General features: G+C 48.0%; 1 protein-coding gene across 4 annotated transcripts in view; it reads left to right on the top strand.

Moving 5' to 3' along the window:
* Positions 1–16711, top strand: part of cyp4f3 (cytochrome P450, family 4, subfamily F, polypeptide 3) — a 66881-nt gene extending 50170 nt beyond the window's left edge. For all 4 annotated transcript variants that reach the window (XM_078531141.1, XM_078531140.1, XM_078531138.1 and 1 more), the window contains 5 exons: positions 841–970; positions 7218–7351; positions 8165–8229; positions 12857–12939; positions 16023–16711. In XM_078531141.1, the coding sequence (XP_078387267.1) occupies positions 841–970; positions 7218–7351; positions 8165–8229; positions 12857–12939; positions 16023–16218 (608 nt within the window). In that variant the 3' untranslated portion in view covers positions 16219–16711. The remainder of the gene's footprint in view (positions 1–840; positions 971–7217; positions 7352–8164; positions 8230–12856; positions 12940–16022) is intronic.
* Positions 16712–18217: the final 1506 nt, after the last annotated feature.

Below are 18217 nucleotides of genomic sequence, written 5' to 3'. Positions count from 1 at the left end.
CAGCGAGTGGTAATGACCTGGAACCCGCTGGCCCAGGAGGATAGCAGCAGCAGAAACAATCAATAGTTTCAAAAGGGAATGGGATGAAGTAAACTTGGCCTACAGGGATAGAGCGGGAGAATGGGACTGACTGCGTTGCTCCTCATAGAGCTAGCATGGAACCGATGAGCCGAGTGGCCACCTTCTGTGCTGTAAATGGCTCTGACTCAAGTGGACCCACCTTATATGAAGCAGCACGAGGGAGAAGTGAGGGATTGTTCCTCACTGGTTGTGGCGCAGAGAGAGAGAGGGTAATTGGTCGTCCCCTACCCTGAAGTTGCTGGCAGGGCTGTTTGAAGTTGAGGAGGGTGCGGGAGAGGGGGGAGGTTTGGACTGGCCGGCAGCGGGGGTTCCAGGATGACTCCTAGCCCTCTGTGCCCGCTAAAGAAACATTAAACGCTTCCCCAACAACCTGGGACAGCTGGATATCTATAAACATGGCCAGTTCCCATTGTGTCCCGGCAATCAGGCTGTTGGATATAAACTCGAAGAGTAATGATCCCAGCCATGAGCCCAGAGGTATCCCCCATTCTGTACTTCCCCCTCGCGCTCTGCGTACCATACTTATGAGATTGAGGAGCTGGTTATTTGGGCTGACCCCACACTGACTCAGCCTCCTACCCACCTCCGCCCTCTGCAGCCTGCAATCTCCTGGGGGGAGCAACACCAGGTTTCCCCCGGCCTCCTCTTCGTCCCACAGGGTTTGGGCCAAAGCACAGCTCGGAGTATAATTTCACCCGGATCTTTGCCAAGATCACTGCAACCTCCCTGAATTCCTTCTTTCCACTCCCCCCACCCCAGGACATGACACAACGGCCAGTGGGATCTCGTGGGTGTTGTACAACCTCGCCAGACACCCGGAGTACCAGAGGAAGTGTAGAGAGGAGATCGAGGAGTTAATGAAGGGGAAAGATGACAACGAGCTGGAGTGGTCAGTGACTGAATCCTTTGATCAAGTGTCTTACGTTACAGTCTAAACACCGGAACACAAGTAATAGGAGCAGGAGTAGACCAGGTGGCCTGTCGAACCTGCTCTGTCATTCAATACAATCATGGCTGATCTTGGGCTTCAACTCCATTTTCCCGCCCACTCCTCGTATTCTTTAATTCCCTGAGAGACCAAAATTCTGTCTATCCCAGCCTTAAATGTATTCAATGATTCACAACCCTTTGAGTGAAGTAATTTCCCCTCATCTCAGTCCTAAATGATCGGCCCCTTATCCTGAGACTGTGCCCCCGTGTTTTAGACTCCCCGACCCGCGGAAACAATCCCTCAGCGTCCATCCTGTCAATCCCTGACAGAATCTTGGATGTTTCAATGAGATCGCCTCTCATTCTTCTAAACTTCATAGACCGTAAGCCCATTTTACTCAGCCTGTCTCAGCATCGGACAAGCCGTTCATTCCAGACTGCTCCTGTCTATCTCTGGAGAAACCATTGTTCCCATATTACACCCTGCTGTGTTTAAATAGATAAAGAATTGGCATAGAGCAGACACAGGCCATATGGCCTATCAGGCTGAATGAAGTACAGGCCCCAATGACAGGGATGGATAAGAAATTAATGATTTTATCTAACCCTATCCACATATCCTTTTACTCCTTTCTCCGTCTTGTGCTTGAGTAGCTCCCCTTCGATATTAATCATCTCAGCCTGCATTTATGTAGCATCTATCACAATCTTACGAGGTCCCAAAGTGAGTGAATTACTTTTTGGAGTCATGCGGCTGTTGTGCAAGAAGCAAACCTGGCAGCCATTTTACACCCAGCATGATCCCGGCAACAGCAACAGCAACGAGCCGACTGAGCGGTGGATCTGTTTCAATGGCATTGGTTGAGGTTGGAATGTTGGCCAAGATACATTTACTGCCCTCCCTCCAATGGGATTGCTCACCTTTTACCTGAGCAGGTACCAAGATCTTCAGTTTAACCTCTCAGTCTCCGCACGGGACCTCTGACACACTCCCACCCCCCACAAACACACCCCCACCCCTCAAATCCTATGCACTTACCTCAGACACTTGCCCTCTCCCTGGCCTGTCAATTCCCCCTGACCCTTTAAACTCACCTGCTTTACGGCAGCAAGTGCCGTAATAAAGGGGGACGTGGTCTCCTTGAACCCGCTGGATCTAGGCTTCGCTGGGGCCTGCGAGGATCCTTTCGATGCAGGCCCCAAGCAGTCTCCGGCGAGCGGAAGGGTCAACGTAATTTTCAAGACCAGGCAAGTAGGTATTTATTTCTTCTCCAGCGTGAGTTGGAAGTTACAGCCCATTAGCATAAAGTACGTGATAGAAAGGACTATTGTACTGACAGAGAGGGGCCTGGACATCAACCCGATCTCTAATTCTGAGAGATATGAACTCAGATGATGAAGCCATTAAGGCTTTGATTATTTCTTTATCCAAACCATACCATCAGTTTATTAAGGAAAGAGCTATCGAATGGAATTAGTAAGATGATATTCCTAAACAAGAGCAGGCCAATAGGAACACAGGACTTAGGAGCAGGAGTAGGCCATTCAGCCCATTGAGCCTGCTCTCCCGTTCAGTAAGATCATGGCTGATCTGGTTGTGGTCCCAACTTCACTTTGCCGTCTGCACCCACCCCTCCCATAACCCTTGACCCCCTTGTTGATCAAAAATCTGTCTAACTCAGCCTTGAACAAATTCAGTGACCCAGCCTCCACTGCTCTCTGGGGAAGAGAATTCCACAGACTAACCACCCTCTGAGAGAGACAATTTCTCCTCAACACCGTCTTGAAGGGTAGACCTCTTACTCTTAAATGCTGTCCCCTAATTAAGATGCTCGAAGTAATTCAGTTAATTTGCATGTCTAATCTGCTCCAAGGCTGCAGGAATTACCCATCCCCCACTGCCATGAGGAGATAGTGCTGGACCTTGACCCATTTCATTCCATGTGGGAATGCTGGGATATTTCCCCAGTGACAGTGTCCGAATAAGGGTGTCAGGTGACAGCGTTTCCTGGACAACTTTTCACAGACGGGTTGTGGAAACAAAAAGTTATTTTTCACATTAAGTTCCCAACTACATAGAGTTTTAAGAGAAGCCTTTTTTTTTACAGAAGAGAAACCATTAAGATAATAGGCAATAGAGGTTATTATGACACAGCTGATGGTAAAGGCTGAGTTGTTCAAATCCCAGAGGGAATCTTGAAACAACTGTCAGAACCCATTTTGTAATTTGTATGTTTCGAGATGCAGGCTTTGAATTCAGTAGTAATAAGACCACTGAGTCTCATGAGGTTTTTTGTAAAAAATAAATTAAACATTTATTAATACAAGAAAGTTTGTAAATACATACATATAGCTGCAAAATTACTACTATAATAAATATTACAAAAATCCCCTAATTAATCTGACTCAGTTAGACCCCCAATAAGGCAACAGTAAAATACATTGATTTAAACAGACCCTTGGCAAAGCACAACCTGGCCAGTCGCATTCAAAATGAGTTTTTGTTTCAGCTCTAGGTCCTTGCAGATGGACTTGAGGTTTACAGGTTGGAGGCTTTAGATCTTAGAATCCCTCCTCCTTTTTCCAATAGACTTCTCTTCCTTTATACATATTTTCCTCTTTGAATGCAAATTCTCATTGTCACTAGGTTTTTTTAAACTTTAATCTTCTAACAATAAAACCCTTTCATAATACCCACTTTACTAATAAGCTTTTAAAAAAAATAAACATTGTTTCTGAGCTTCAGCTGGTTAGGTGTAATATTTCACCTGCTCCTTTGAATGCTCTACTTAAAAATGCAAATTTCCCCCACCTTTTATTTCCCCATTTTCATCTAATTATCATTTCAAACGTACTTCACTTCTTTACATCAAAGCCTCTAGGCCAGCTAGTTTTAATCCAATTAAGATACACACACACACACACACACACACACATAGACACAGACACCACTAAACTCTATTTTAAAATAATTTCCAATAACATTATAGACATTTTTATATCTTCTTGACTGGCAAGTAAGATGCAAATGAGCTGCCTTTAATATTGTTCCTCATAGATGATAAATAAGAACAATTTGTTAGCTTGACTCAATGATCAAGAAATACCTCGCCCCCATTATGAAGCCAAACAGAGAATTGAGGGGTGGAGGCTCTGAGGCTGAGGAACCTAGGCTGAGGGGCTGAGGCAGAGGATCTGAGGCTGAAGGATGGAGGCACTGAGGCAGAGAGAATGGCTTTTCCAAACAGGATGATACGCAAATTAAACAGGCTTCCAAAGAGAAGACGAGAGCTGGTTAGGGTTGTTTGGGTGCATTCCTGGAGATTTCACCACCTGAACTCATGTCTCCAACCACTGTGGCCACTGTTGGATAGCCAACAAGTCCATCTTCTCACAGCTCACAGCAAATGAAACATTTTTGAAATGTAGCCGCTGTAGTGATGTTGGGAATGTGGCAACTCACTGTTCAGAGCAGTGCCCTGGAGAATGGTCTTAAAATCCTGGGGGCCCTGTGCTCCTCCAGAGTTGGAGGAGTGTGGTGAGTGCAGGGGGAATGGGAGGTGATTTTTGGATCGGCAGTTCCCTACGATTCCAGCACAGGCAGTTTTCCTCACCTCATGTCTAGGTCTCTTAATGACTCATTGACAGAGATTGATTGTGATCAATCAACAACTCCATCATCATTGGATCGCGATGGTAGAAGGTGAACCCAGATGGACCTTGGTCCTTTTCCATCTAGAAATTCCCAAGTGTTAGATGATACAGCAACATTTAATAGGACTAGGCCATTCAGCCCTTCTACTATCCGATTAGATCGTGGCTGTTACACACCCATTTTCCCACCTGTGCTTCTAAACATGTTTTGAACATTGGAACTTTCCCACTGAATCCACAGGAACAAGTTCCCAATTTCCTGTACCCCTTGTGTGAAACAACTTTCGCACTTCACTCCTGAATGGCCTGGCTCTGGTCGGCCTGGCTCGAATGTCAAGATTTAAAGGAAAAGGACTTGCATTTTTATAGCGCCTTTCATGACCTTGCGCTGTCCCAAAGTGCTTCACAGAACTTACAGAGTCCTCAAGTCACTGTTGTCAGGTAAGAACTGTTCTGGACTTTCCACCAGGGGAAAGAGATTCTCTCCCTGTGCACCATAAAATCCTTACGCTGCTGTGGCCCATTTTAGAATGAGTGCCCTCAATATCCCTCCCACCACAATAAAACACTTGCTTTGCTATTTATCTGCCCTCTCCAGAACCCAGTTTTAAATCTTTGTGTTCTCCCCTTCACCGTTACCCTGTGATTGAAACCAGTCTTACGCACCGTTGGAAATCATAGACTAGCACAGCCCAGAAGGAGGCCGTTCAGCCCATCGAGTCTGTGCTGCCTCTTTCAAAGAACAGTTCAGTTAGTTCCACTCTTCCTCCCCCCCTCACCCCTCACCCCACCCCCATCCCCACAGGTTTTGTCTCCTTCTGGCACTTATCCAATGCCCTTTCGAAACCTTCTCTTGAATCTGTGCCCACCGCCCAATCAGAGTGCATTCCAAAACCCTACCCACTTGTTGCATGAAAATGTTTGTCCCCGTGACGATTCTGATTCTTTTTTTTAACGACACAGAAACAATAGGAACGGGAGTAGGCCATTCGGCCCCTCCAGCCTGCTCCACCATTCAATAAGACCACGGCTGATCTCTTTGTTTTTTGAATTCTACATTCCCATCATAACCTTTAATTCCCTAGCCTCACAAGAATCTATCCACCTCCGCCTTAAAAATATTCAATGACCCCACCTCCACCACCTTCTGAGGCAGAGAGTTCCAAAGTCGCACAACCCTCTGGGAGAAAAAATTCTCCCCATCTCTGTCCTAAAACGGTGACCCCTAATTTTAAAACAGTGCCCCCTAGTTCTGGACTCACCCACAAGAGGAAACATCCTTTCGACATCCACCTTGTCAAGGCCGTTCAGGATCTTGTATACTTCAATCAAATCATCCCTTTCTCTTCTAAACTCCAGTGGAAACAAGCCCAGTCCGTCCAACCTTTCCTCATAAGACAACCCACTCATTCCAGGTATCAATCTAGTAAACCTCCTCTGAAACAGGGCATTCGGCCTGACTGGTCTATCGCAGTCTCTATGCTCCACACGAGCCTCCTCCCACTCTAAACCCTATCAGCATACCCTTCTATCCCTTCCTCCCTCATGTGTTTATCTAGCTTCCCCTTAACCGCATCTGAACTCTTTGCCTCAGCCTCTCCCTCTTTATGTGAGATGCACATTCTGACCACTGTCTGGGAGAAATGGTTTCTCTCTCTCTCTCTACCTTATTGAATTACAGACTCCTTGTTAATCCCATTCTTCACTCTTACTAAAAACTTCCCATCTCCCAATATTTTTATAATTAATGAATAAAGGTGTTCAGGGAATTTAAAACAAAAAACACAATTTGTGTTTCATTCTGCCTATGATCTTTCTCCTGGGTTTTGCTCACTGTTGTGCCTGGGGACACAAGAATGCAAGGATTAGGAGCAGGAGTAGGCCATTCAGCCCATCGAGCCTGCTCCACCATTCAATAAGGCCATGGCTCGTCTGATCGTGGTCTCAACCCCCGCTTTCCTGTCTGCCTCCCATTACCCTTGAGTCCCTCGCCTATCAAAAACCTGTCTACCTCAGCCTTGGAAATATTCAGTGACCCAGCCTCCACTGTTCGCTGGGGAAGAGAATTCCACAGCCTAACGACCACCCGAGAGGGAATAATTCCCCTCATCTCAATCTTAAATGGGAGACCACTAATTTTGAAACTATACCCCCTAGTTCTATACTCCCTCACAAGTGGAAACACCCAGTGTCCAGTTGCCTCAGAATCTTATATGTTTCAATTAGGTCACCTCATTCTTCTGAATTAAAGGTCCAACCTGCTTGACTTTTCCCCATAACCCCTTTATCCCAGGAATCAGATTAATCTTCAATTCCTGGAGATGCCAGGACAATCCTGGAGGATTGGGAAGACTCTGCTGGTGAATGCGGGAGGTTTTTTTTATCTAAAAATCTTGGCTAATGTGTCTCGGCCCCCAAGTCCTCGAAGGAAGAGTTTGGAATCATCTGCTCTCTGCTTTGCGTGAGCGTTCATGGTGTGCTTTTCCCTTTGTATTGGGGCCGAGTGGGATTACTGTTCCGTGACCTCCTCACTGTGTGTCCTTTTGCCACAGGGACGATCTCTCCCAGATGCCCTTCACCGTCATGTGCATCAAGGAGAGTCTACGGCTACACCCGGCAGTTACCACTGTGGCTCGGTGCTGCACAGAGGACATCAAGCTCCCGGACAGCAGGGTGATTCCCAAAGGTGAGGCGGTACAGGGTGCTGGGGCTTAGAGGGTTAAAAAAAGCCAAGACTGCCTTCTGATCCCTTCAATTTGAAGGTTGGGGGATGATCTAATTGAGGTGATAAAGGGACTCGAGAGGTTTGATAGGAAATATTTTGTCAGGCCGATACGAGACTTGATAGAGGTGCTCAAAATCACGAGGGGCCTGGACAGAGCAGATAAGGAGAAACTGTTCCCACTCGGGAAAGGATCGAAGACGAGAGGGCACGGATTTAACGCAATTGGCAAAAGAAGCAAAATTCAACGTGAGAAGAAAAACTCTTTCACGCAGCGAGTGGTTAGGTTCTGCAGCGCACGGCCTTGGAGTGAGGTGGAGGCGAGTTCAATGGAAGCATTCAGAAGGCGATGAGACTGTTGTTCGAAGGGGAGGAATGTTCAGGGTAACGGGGTGAAGAGGGGGGGAATGGCACTAAGGGAGTTGCTCATTTGGAGAGCCCGTACAGACATGACGGGCTGAACGGCCTCCTTCTGCATGACAACAATTCTGCGATTCTGAGGTGACAGATGTGAGCACAGAGAGGCGCAACCTTAAATTTAGGGCTCAGGTGGTCAGGAGTGAAGCATTGCTTCACACAGTGGAAACCTGGATCTCTCTCCCTAACAGGCTGTGGATGTTGGAGGGTGGGGGATGGGGTGTGTGTGTACGCACAGTATACAGTCCCTGCTTTTCACTCCACACCCCTCCCGGGACAAGCCTCGGGCTGATCTGCCAACACTGGTTATTTTCGTTCTCTGACTGATTTACTAATTGTGAGCGTTGGTTTATTTTCCAGGGAATACCTGCCTGATCAGTATTTATGGGACCCACCACAATCCTGCAGTCTGGCCAGATCCTGAGGTACTGACACCTTCCATTTTAATGAGACAAAGTAATAAAGAGTTGGTGTTCGACTAGCTGCTGTTCCCTCTTGTACTGACTCTATGGAATTAGAGGGAGGAGCTGAGGGGTCGGTGAGGGAGTGTTGGAGCCTGCAGCCTAGAAACTGGGAGAGCTGCACCCATTTTTCAGGCACTACACAGCCTACTAAAGCCTTAAAGTGGCAGCTGGGCATGCAGCATCCGCCATGTGGGTTAAGGATAAACAAAGCGGCATCCTTTGCCAACTGGGACACTCCAGCGGACGTCGGGTCCTTTTCCTATGAAACTAAGGAGCACCCCCTCCCCCACCGCTCCTCACCCCACTTTCTTATCCCCAAGGCAGCTGGTGCCTATGTGGGCTCCACTTGGGTAAACACTGCTTCGGGTTAACTTGCAACAAACAACAATCTGCATTTATATAGCACCTTGGATGTAGTAAAATGGCCTGAGGGGTCTTCACAGGAGTGTGACTGAATAAAAGTTAATACCCAGCTATATAAGGAGATGTTAGGTCAGATGACCCAAAAGCTTGGTCAAAGGGTTAGGTTTTAACAAGCGTCTTAAAGGAGGGAAGAGAAACAGGGAGGTTGAGGGAGGGAATTCCAGAGCTTTGAGCCCAAGCCGCTGAAATACAACCCCCCCCAATGACGGAGCAGTCAAAATCAGGGGTGTTTAAGAGGGGTGGTATAGTGGCATTGTCACTGGGCTAGTATTCCAGAGACCCAGGGACCCGGCAACCACACCAGATGGTGAAATTTGAATTCAATAAAAATCTGGAATTAAAAGTCTGATGATGACCACGAAACCATCTGGTTCTGGTTCTCTAATGTCCGATAGGGAAGGAAACTTGCCCCCCCACCCCTTACCGGGCCTACATGTGACTCCAGACCCACAGCAATGCGCTTGAACAAGGGCAATTGGGGATGGGCAATAAATGCTGGCCTAGCCAGCGACCCCCACATCCCGTGAACCAATCTTTTTAAAAATTGGAGGAATACAGAGGTTTGTGGGACTGGCGGAGATTACAGAGATAGATACAGAGGTCATGGAGGGATTTGTAAACAAGGGGGTGAGCCTTGTTGAGGTGTTGCTCAACTGGGAGCCAACGTTGGTTGGTTAGCACAGGGGAGAACAGGACTTGGTGTAGCAGAGGTTTGGATGTGCTGAAGGTAGTTTAGGATAGAACATGGGAAACTGGGCAGAAGTGCTCTGAAGTGGTGAAGTCTAGAGGTGGGGAAGGTATGGGTGAGGGTTCCAGCGACAGCTGAGCAGAGCCGGGCAATGCCATGTGGTCATAAACCCACCTTGGCATTAAATATGGCATTAAACCACTTGCCAGGGACAGGGATGGGGTTGGGAACTGAATTTAGAACGGGGACCCAAAAGGAATAGCTTTGGTCTTCCCAATATCTCATTGGAAGAAAATTCTGCTCACCCAGTACTGACGAAGAGTCTGATAATTCAGAGACACTGGAGGATTTGAGAGAGGTGGTGATGAGATGGAGCTAGGTGTCCTGAAAACTAACGCTCTGTCTTTGGGATGATGTCGCTGAGAGGCAGCATGTAGATGAGGAATAGGAGAGGGACCAAGAATGGACCCTTGGGGGTAGGGGGGGAAAACAATGCAGAAACAGGAAGAGAAGTCGTTGCAAGTGACTCTCTGGCTACGATTGGCTAGGTCAGACTGGCACCGGGTGAGATCGGTCCCACCCAGCTCAACGACAGCGGAGAGGCGTTGGAGGGCGATGGTGTGGTCATCGGTGTCAAAGGCCGCAGACGGGGTGAGAAGGACGAGGAGGGAAAGTTTACCCTTTGTCACAGTCACATCAGATGCCATTTGTACCTTTAGTAGGCGCTGTTTTGGTATTGTAACAGGAAACCTGACTGGAGGGATTTAAACATGGAGTTCCGGGAAATACAGGCATGGATTTGGGAGGTGACCACACATTCAAGGACAACAGCACGGTGAACAGTTTCCCAGTTTCCACAAAGCAGGACTCGGTGATTTACATGGGTCCAGCCAGATCTGGCAATGGATGGTGGAACTAGTCGCCCACCACACATGTTCAAGTCTGTACTTAAGGGAAAGGACCGGTTTTAACAGGGGTAGGGGCAGGGGAGGTGGAGGGGAGGATGCGGCCGAGCAGATTGGAGGCTGCAGAAATACCGCGGTGAACAGAGGCCCAAAGACTAGCCAGTTGGGAGTTTGAGAGCGCACGCAGGTGAATTAGGAGAGAGATTTTTTTTCCAGGAGGCAGATAGAGAAGGGAGTCAGCTTTGGAGAGGGAGATGGGAGGTGGGTGGAGAGTGATATGAGGAAGTGAGGTTGCCTGTGATTGACACAATGGGAATGGTGAGGCCATGCGAGATGGCACAGTCAAGGGGGAGGGTGCGAATATCGATTGTGGAGTTAACATGGAGGGAGAGATTTTGGGAGGATAAGAGGGCAGTGGACTCGGAGGAGTGAGAACATGATGAGTTGAGGTAGAGATTGAAACCACTGAGGATGAGAAGTCATTTGATGCAGCGGCTGAGAGAGGGAAGCGGTGAAGGTAACTTTGTGAGGACATTTGGAAGAGTGGAGGAGGAGGGGGTGGAGGTGGGCGGAGGAGAATAAGGATTTGAAATGAGGTGGTGGTGAGGGGGGGGGAACAAAGTGAGATTCTCAGAGGAAAAAAGTGCCAGAGACATAGGGGGAGGTCAGGCTAACATGTGTTTTAGTGATAAGAGCCACAGCCCCACTGCCACAGTTTTGCCAGGGCGAGCCATAGGCAGGGTAGCCAAGTGGGGAGGCCCTATTTAGTGGGGGGAAGGAGTCTTCAGCTGTCAGCGAAGTTTCTGTAAAGACCATGATGTCGATGCAGTGTAAGCTCATGGATGGCAAGGCACGTGTTCAGAAAGCAAACGGGCATCCTGGAGAAGGGTATGGAGAGGGGGCAGTGAGAGGCTGATTTACTGGCACTGCCTACAGGGTCACTTGGATGAGAAGGAGATTGGGGGAAATGAGCCCCTGCAGATGTGTTGGCCGGACAGCTGGCCGAGGAGAGTGGGACGGGGTTGTTACTCACAATGAGAGTTAGTAACAAGTCCTTCCGAGGGTGTCGGGAGAGTCACAGGGGGAAGCTGTAGGCTTACGTAATGGGGAGACCAGCCAGACTGGTGACAAAGACTGTGAAGACCAAGAAGTGCCGAAAGGAGGGCCAAGTACCTAAAAAGGGGTAAAGTGAAAGGAGACTTGATGACAGGAGAGAGGGGTAAAAAGAAAAAAAAAATGGGGAGAAAGTGGAAATGGAAGTGATGCGCTCAGGGCTGGAGCCAGAATACATGTGTGAATGGACACTGGGAGTGCTAAAGTCCCACAGGCCTGTTTACTAGGATTGTTAGGATATTTATATATCCTACTGGTAAATAGGAGGGTGTCCAGCGGTGGGATAAATTTGACAGGGTGCTGTTGTAATATGGGTTCTTTAGATATCTCTGTGATGAGATCTTGAGATTTGCATATTTAAACATGAACCCTTTATTGTTAGACTTTAACTATTTACAGGTCCGAGGTTACTGTCTTGTATGGTGCTGTAACCTCCATGCAGGCTGGTTCCAGAGTGTTCTCTCCAGACTGTTCTCCCAGTCTATTACCATGTGACTCTATACATCATACTGCGGGCGGTGCTATTCTCCAGTCCCACATTAACCCTTGCTCTACTGAGCACCTTTACATGACAGTGGCATTCAGGCATCTCATACAACAGGCGCAGTCATTATGGAGCATCGGCAAACTGTTGTCCAGATTTGCAGATAGGTATGGCAGGAGAGTGAGAGTGAAATGCTGAAGCCATCTGAAGGGTAAAATGAGTGGGGGGGTGCATTGATAGAGGTTCTTTTGTAAGCACGAAGATCCCGGATTTGTGCAGATTCGATCGTTGGTGGTTGGGGGTGGGGTTTGGGGCAAGGGAAGCTGAAACGTGCAGTTAACATGGAGTTAGGCTAAACATTCACTCACTGTTAGACCCAGGGGAACTTAAAGGATAGAAGAGTGGAGGTTGTTGGTGAAGAGGCAGTTGACATTCAAGGGTAGAGATGCACAATAAGGGGCTCATGGAGGAGCTATCCTGAATCATTGTCAAGGAAGGTAAGTAATTCACTAGACCGTGGAGCTGTGATTAGCGGGATTGATCTTCCCATTCCTACGTTTAACCATTCTCCCAATCCTCAGCCCTCGTTACACCCCCTGGAAACCTAACAATATTGAAGAGCCTACCAGGGTCAAGCATCAAGTGTCTGGAATGGGAGTTGAACCTACCACCTTCCGATACAGTGGTGGTCAAGGCTGGGAAATAGCTCTCTGCCAAGGTAACCAGGAGATTATTCACATTCTCTAGTTAATCCACACTGAACGGTAATATCCCCATGACTGAGATCTGGTGAATGTCTGGCACAGATTCTACACCTCCAAGCTTCGGTGAAGTTCATAAAGCTGCAGGGGGTAGCAAGATCCCATGGCTGCCTGTGATGGGTGTCCTGCGGAGTTTTTTTGGTTCGATGACTTGGACATGTTTCTCTGAGTGACATCCGACCCTGTTAACTGTCCCACCCGTTGTCTTTTGCAGGTGTATAACCCGTATCGCTTCGATTCCGCAGAAGCGGACAAGAGAGCACCGCACTCCTACATCCCATTCTCAGCTGGTCCAAGGTGAGTTCCGGGCCCATTTCCGTTGTCGTGTTAGCGCAGGGGTTTTTCCCTTCCTCGGTTCCAGGGCAGCTGACGGCAGGGAATGATCAGCTCGGAGGTGTCAAGCCTCGATGACGCCCTCTGCTCTGGCCCAGGATTCTGAAAATGAGCTGTTTTTGGGTGGGGGGGATCAGGTGGAGTGTTGCGGGATCACAGGGCACGCTGGATTTACATCCCGTTCCAGCCTTGCTCTCCGCCGACTCCAGTGAGCAGTAAAACGGGGCTGAGTGTTGAACTGGCGTCGCTCCCGATCACGTCAGCTTCCTGCTGAATGGGCGAGGGCATTGAGCCAGTGTCAGGAACAGCAGCAAGATCCAACTTGACCCACACACAATGGTTCATCCCCTCACCTGTAACCTCAGCAAGGTTGCTGGCTGTGCCCCCAGTCGTAGCCTAGCAACAGCCCCTTTACCATTCAGCGGAACCCTCCAAATTGGCACAGGATGTGTCACTGGAACGTTCAAATACTTGGACCCGCCAAGGCATCTTGCACCCATCCATTCAGCTCCTACAGTTACATTGACCCTGACAGCACCTGGCATGTATGGGTAAGGGGGACAACGTGAGGGTCAGGGGGTGAGGGTCAATGTCAGGGTGAGCAGTCTTGCCCCCTAACACTCTGGGCGCTGGCACACACAGGGTGGGGAACAGAGAGAGCAACACCAGGTCCCAAAGAGCCAGACCAGCGAGATGATCAGTGACATTTGAGGTTGTTTCGACAGACGGACTTTCTGCTTCTGCTTTGGTTGGTGTCGGCACCACCGACTAACACCCATATTCCACCAACATCGGTGTGATTAGTGCCGGCTTGAACGAGGCATTACCCACTGACATGGTAGTCCTGATAATGAAACACTCACAAATGGAAATAATTTAAAGATGGGTGCTGAAGATGCCAAGCGATGGGACTGTGACGATTTCCTTTGACAGCTTGTTCCATTGTGAGAGATTGTCCTTGGGAAGACAGATTGTTGATTCACAGGCTTGGAAACAAATGGTCTTTGTAGTTTGTACAGATGATCTCGTATTTTGTCATTGTCGGAGGGCACCAGGCACTTGTTTCTATCGATTCCCACCAGTCCAGTCCATTCCATACTTTACAGAACACGGTCAGTCTGTTTGTCTCTCTCCTGTAGTCATTCCCATTCCAGATCTTTGACCAAGAATGTGACACTGGTGCAGTATTGTGCAGCACATTTAGTGTTTAAATGCCAGCGACAGCGAACCTCAGAATATCTGACATGAAGCATTAACGATGGTGACAAACCAGCTTTCTCCCAGCTCTAAGCTGTGACAACGAACTGGGAAATCCGCATCCAACTCCAATCCCTGATCAGGCAAATGGGGTGACGGACCTTCTGTTTAATGTGGGCTGAGAGGTGTCTGGTTTACCCTGCGCACTGCAATCCACGGGGCTTTATCTGAGCAGACATGGGTGAGGGAGGTGATGAGACAGCATCAAAGCGGCCAACGCCCAAGTGTTGTTCAGTCTGATTCAGCTCCGCTGTCCCAGGGTAGGCTATTGCAACTCTCGCATCACTGAAAGGAAGATAAAATCAGCTCGCGCTCTCTGGCCTTATCGCAGCGTAAACCAGAACCAACGTGTAACAGAGCTTGCTTGCAAGCTGCAAATATGATAGAGCCAGCATCCTCCTGTAACCTGCACTTTTAGTGCAGTGGGGAAGAGAGAACTCTTTATATAGTCCTGTCCTATCCTCACAATGTGCCAAAATGCTCACAGCCACTGTATATACCCTGAGACATTAACCGGCCACACTGCAGAACACAAACACAGAACTGTTGTGGTTGCGCAGACCTCAATGTTAGCTGTGGCTCAGTTGGTAGCACTTGCATTTGAGACAGAAGTTTGTGGGTTCAAGTCCCATTTTAGCTAACACGTCCAAGGCGCTATTGAGGGAATGTTGCACTGGCGTGCTGCCTCTCAGACGAGATCTTAAATCGAGGCCCTGGCTACGCTCAGATGCATGTAGAAGATCCCATGGCATTACTTTGAAAGAGAGAGGGTGCGCTCTCCCTGATCACAAAAAACATTATCTGGTTATCCATCACATTAGAGTTTGTGGGAGCTTGCTGTGTGCAAATTGACTGCCACGTTTCCTACATGATAACAGTGACTGCATTTCAAAAAGGGGGTATCGCTGGCTGGGCCAGCATTTGTTGCCCATCCCTAATTGCCCTTGAGAAGGTGGTGGTGAGCTGCCTTCTTGAGCCGCTGCAGTCCATGTGGTGTAGGTACACCCACAGTGCTGTTAGGGAGGCAGTTCCAGGATTTTGACCCAGTGACAGTGAAGGAACAGCGATATATTTCCAAGTCAGGATGGTGAGAGACTTGGAGGGGAATTTGCAGGTGGCGGTGTTCCCATCTAACTGCTGGCCTTGTAGAGGTCGCAGGTTTTGAAGGTGATGTTGATGGAGGATGGTCGAGTTTCTGCAGTGCATCTTGTAGAATGAAATCGAGATGACCTCCATCCAATAATGGTGTCACCACCCAAGTTGGGGTCAGCTCTCCCCGCCTCTCAGATACAGAAAGGGGGTTCTCTTGCTGCATGACAGCCTCTAGTCTTTTTTTTAGCTGTGCCTAGCACCACGATGTTAGTCCCAGCAACCTAGCAAACAGCCCACAGATTAATGCACGTAGTTTCTCACGTGTCGGTGCAGACTCGATGGGCCGAAGGGCCTCTTCTGCACTGTGAGATTCTGTTCCAGAGTTCCACCACTCCTTAGTGCAAAGAGTTGCTTGCTGACATCAGCCCTGAACAACCCAGACCCCACCCCCCACCCCAGCTAGACGAAATAGTTTCTATCCACCCTTGTCAAATAGTTTAATCATCTTAAACGCCTCCGTCAGATCCCTCCTCAATCTCCTCTGCTCAAGGGTATACAAGCCTCCGCCCTCAATTTAAACCCAATATTTGAACCTCTGGGCGGAGGACGTTGGAATGGGTAAGCTGGGAGCCCCGTCATTCCCGGCCCTGTTGATTCGAACGGTCACTAACTCTTCCCTGCTTCCCCTCGGCGTTTAGGAATTGCATCGGACAGAACTTTGCCCTGTCCGAGATGAAGGTGGCGGTGGCGCTGACTCTGCACCGCTTCGAGTTATCACTCGACACCTCGCGGGAGGTGCGAAGGAAACCTGAGCTGATTCTCCGGACCGAGCAAGGAATTTGGCTGAAACTGGAGCTGCTGCCGGGGAGGCTCGGCCAGCGGACCGCTGCATGAAAACGTCGGGAGGGGAGGCTCGGCCAGCGGGGACCGCTGCATGAAAGCGTCAGGAGGGGGAGCGGAGGGGAGGGGAGGGGGGGTGCGGGAAAGAAAACTCAGGCAGGGTGGGGAATAAATATTTTGCTACCCAACTTGCAATCACTCGAGCGTGAAATGACAGCCTGCAGCTCGAAGGGAAAAGGAGCTTCCAGTTTATACTCACTTTTTTTTGGAAAAATATACTTTATTCATAAAATATCTGAAAGCAACATTTCAAAACGGCCATCACAAAAAATGCAATCATATTCCAGTATACCCACTGATGTATGAAAAATATTTGCAGGGCGTGGGGTTGAAACATACTTAAATAAATCGCAGGCTCCTTCCAGAACCCTAACCCTATGTTAGTCTCTGCAGCCACTTGTTATAAGAGTAAGCTCCTCATGTGCAGTTTATGGCTTTACTTAAAATTGTAATCGCTGCGGAATTGAATACAAGGAACTGAGAAATATTCTTCCTCTGCTTCAATTATTTATCCAATTTTCCCACCAAACGAAATGCGAGGGTCTCTGTCGCAGCCACTCCTTGTGGTAAAGCATTTGACTCTCCCACAGATCTTAGTACAAAGAAACTCTTTCCTCGAGCTTTGCGGTTCCCGGGTCACTGTTGAAGTGCTACCACTGGCGTGCTGTTGGATAACGAGCGATGAATCACGCTGGTTAAAAGCGGGAAACTCCAGCACCTTTACGCTGACTACAACCTGTACCCAATGGAATCCAGGTGCAGTCACAAATGGCTTGAAGGGGCGGAGGACAGGACACTGTGGGACGAGGAAGCTGCTGTGTATGTGGCTCGGGCTTGCACTTGCCCAACGTACCGCGAGGAGCTTCAGAAATATTTGATTGCCTCATCGATTTACATAACCTCAAAAACACAACATTGAATTCCCCAGCAGGCTGGAGTCTTGAGTGGTGAGGTACAGCAGGGCCAGGGAGGCAAACAGTAATTGCAGTCTACAAAGTACCTTGTTCATTTATTGACAGTTCTTTTTTAGGACAGAAAGCATCCAGGATAAAAAAGAACACACAAGCACTCAATTAAGAGATGTGTTATGACCTTTGCAGTTGGTAAAGCGGAGTTATTTAAAATTCTCATGGGGAAACTTAAAACAACTGTCATAACCTATAATTTTAAGTGTTATGGTTGAGATGCGACTCTAAATTCAGGAATCAGATCAACAGTTCGAGGTTTTACATTAAACTAAAGGAAACATTTTAATTTACGCAGGTTAAAAATATACATACACATGGCTACAAATTACTGCTATCATAACTTTTAACAAATTCCCAAACTAATCTCCATTAAGGCAACAGCAACCCATAGACTTAACCAGGCACCAGGCAAAGCATTTTCACCTTACGAATTCAAAATGAGGTTCTTTCATTTTGGTTGCTGTGGAGACAGTTGGAGGCTTGCAGCTTCCTTTTGATCTTACATTGCCTCTGCTCTGCACACCCGAAAACTACTGAAGTTATACCTACCGCCACCCATTGAATGTTAATTCTCATTGTGTCAACAACCTCTGAACTAAACCTCTCTAACAATAAAACCCCTTTCATAGTAACAACTTTATTGGTAATATAAACATATCGCTTGGTAGCTGCTAGATAGGCATCAGTTTCCACCCAACTTCTTGAATGTTCTATTCAAAAAAATACAAATGCACGCTATCTCTTTTACATATCAAAATTAGTACACAAAGCACCCAGATTAGCTGGCTTTAATCCAATTAAGGCACACCCTCAGATGAAACCTCTATAAAAGAAAAATATTTTCCAAAATATTATATACATTAATAGCTTCAAGACAAGATGCCAAGGTTAAATTGCTGAGCAGCCCCATGTTTGATGTATCATGCAGTATACACTCAGCTACTGATCAAGAGCTTGGATTCGTTTGCTCCTCCCCTGCCAATCTTTTGACATCCTGCAATTTCTAACCTAGGGGGTCATGGCAC

Source organism: Cetorhinus maximus, chromosome 28, assembly GCF_964194155.1.
Source record: "Cetorhinus maximus chromosome 28, sCetMax3.hap1.1, whole genome shotgun sequence".
Lineage (NCBI taxonomy): Eukaryota > Metazoa > Chordata > Chondrichthyes > Lamniformes > Cetorhinidae > Cetorhinus > Cetorhinus maximus.
The sequence above is the reverse complement of the archived record's forward strand: the minus strand, read 5'-3'. Positions and strand labels throughout refer to the sequence as shown.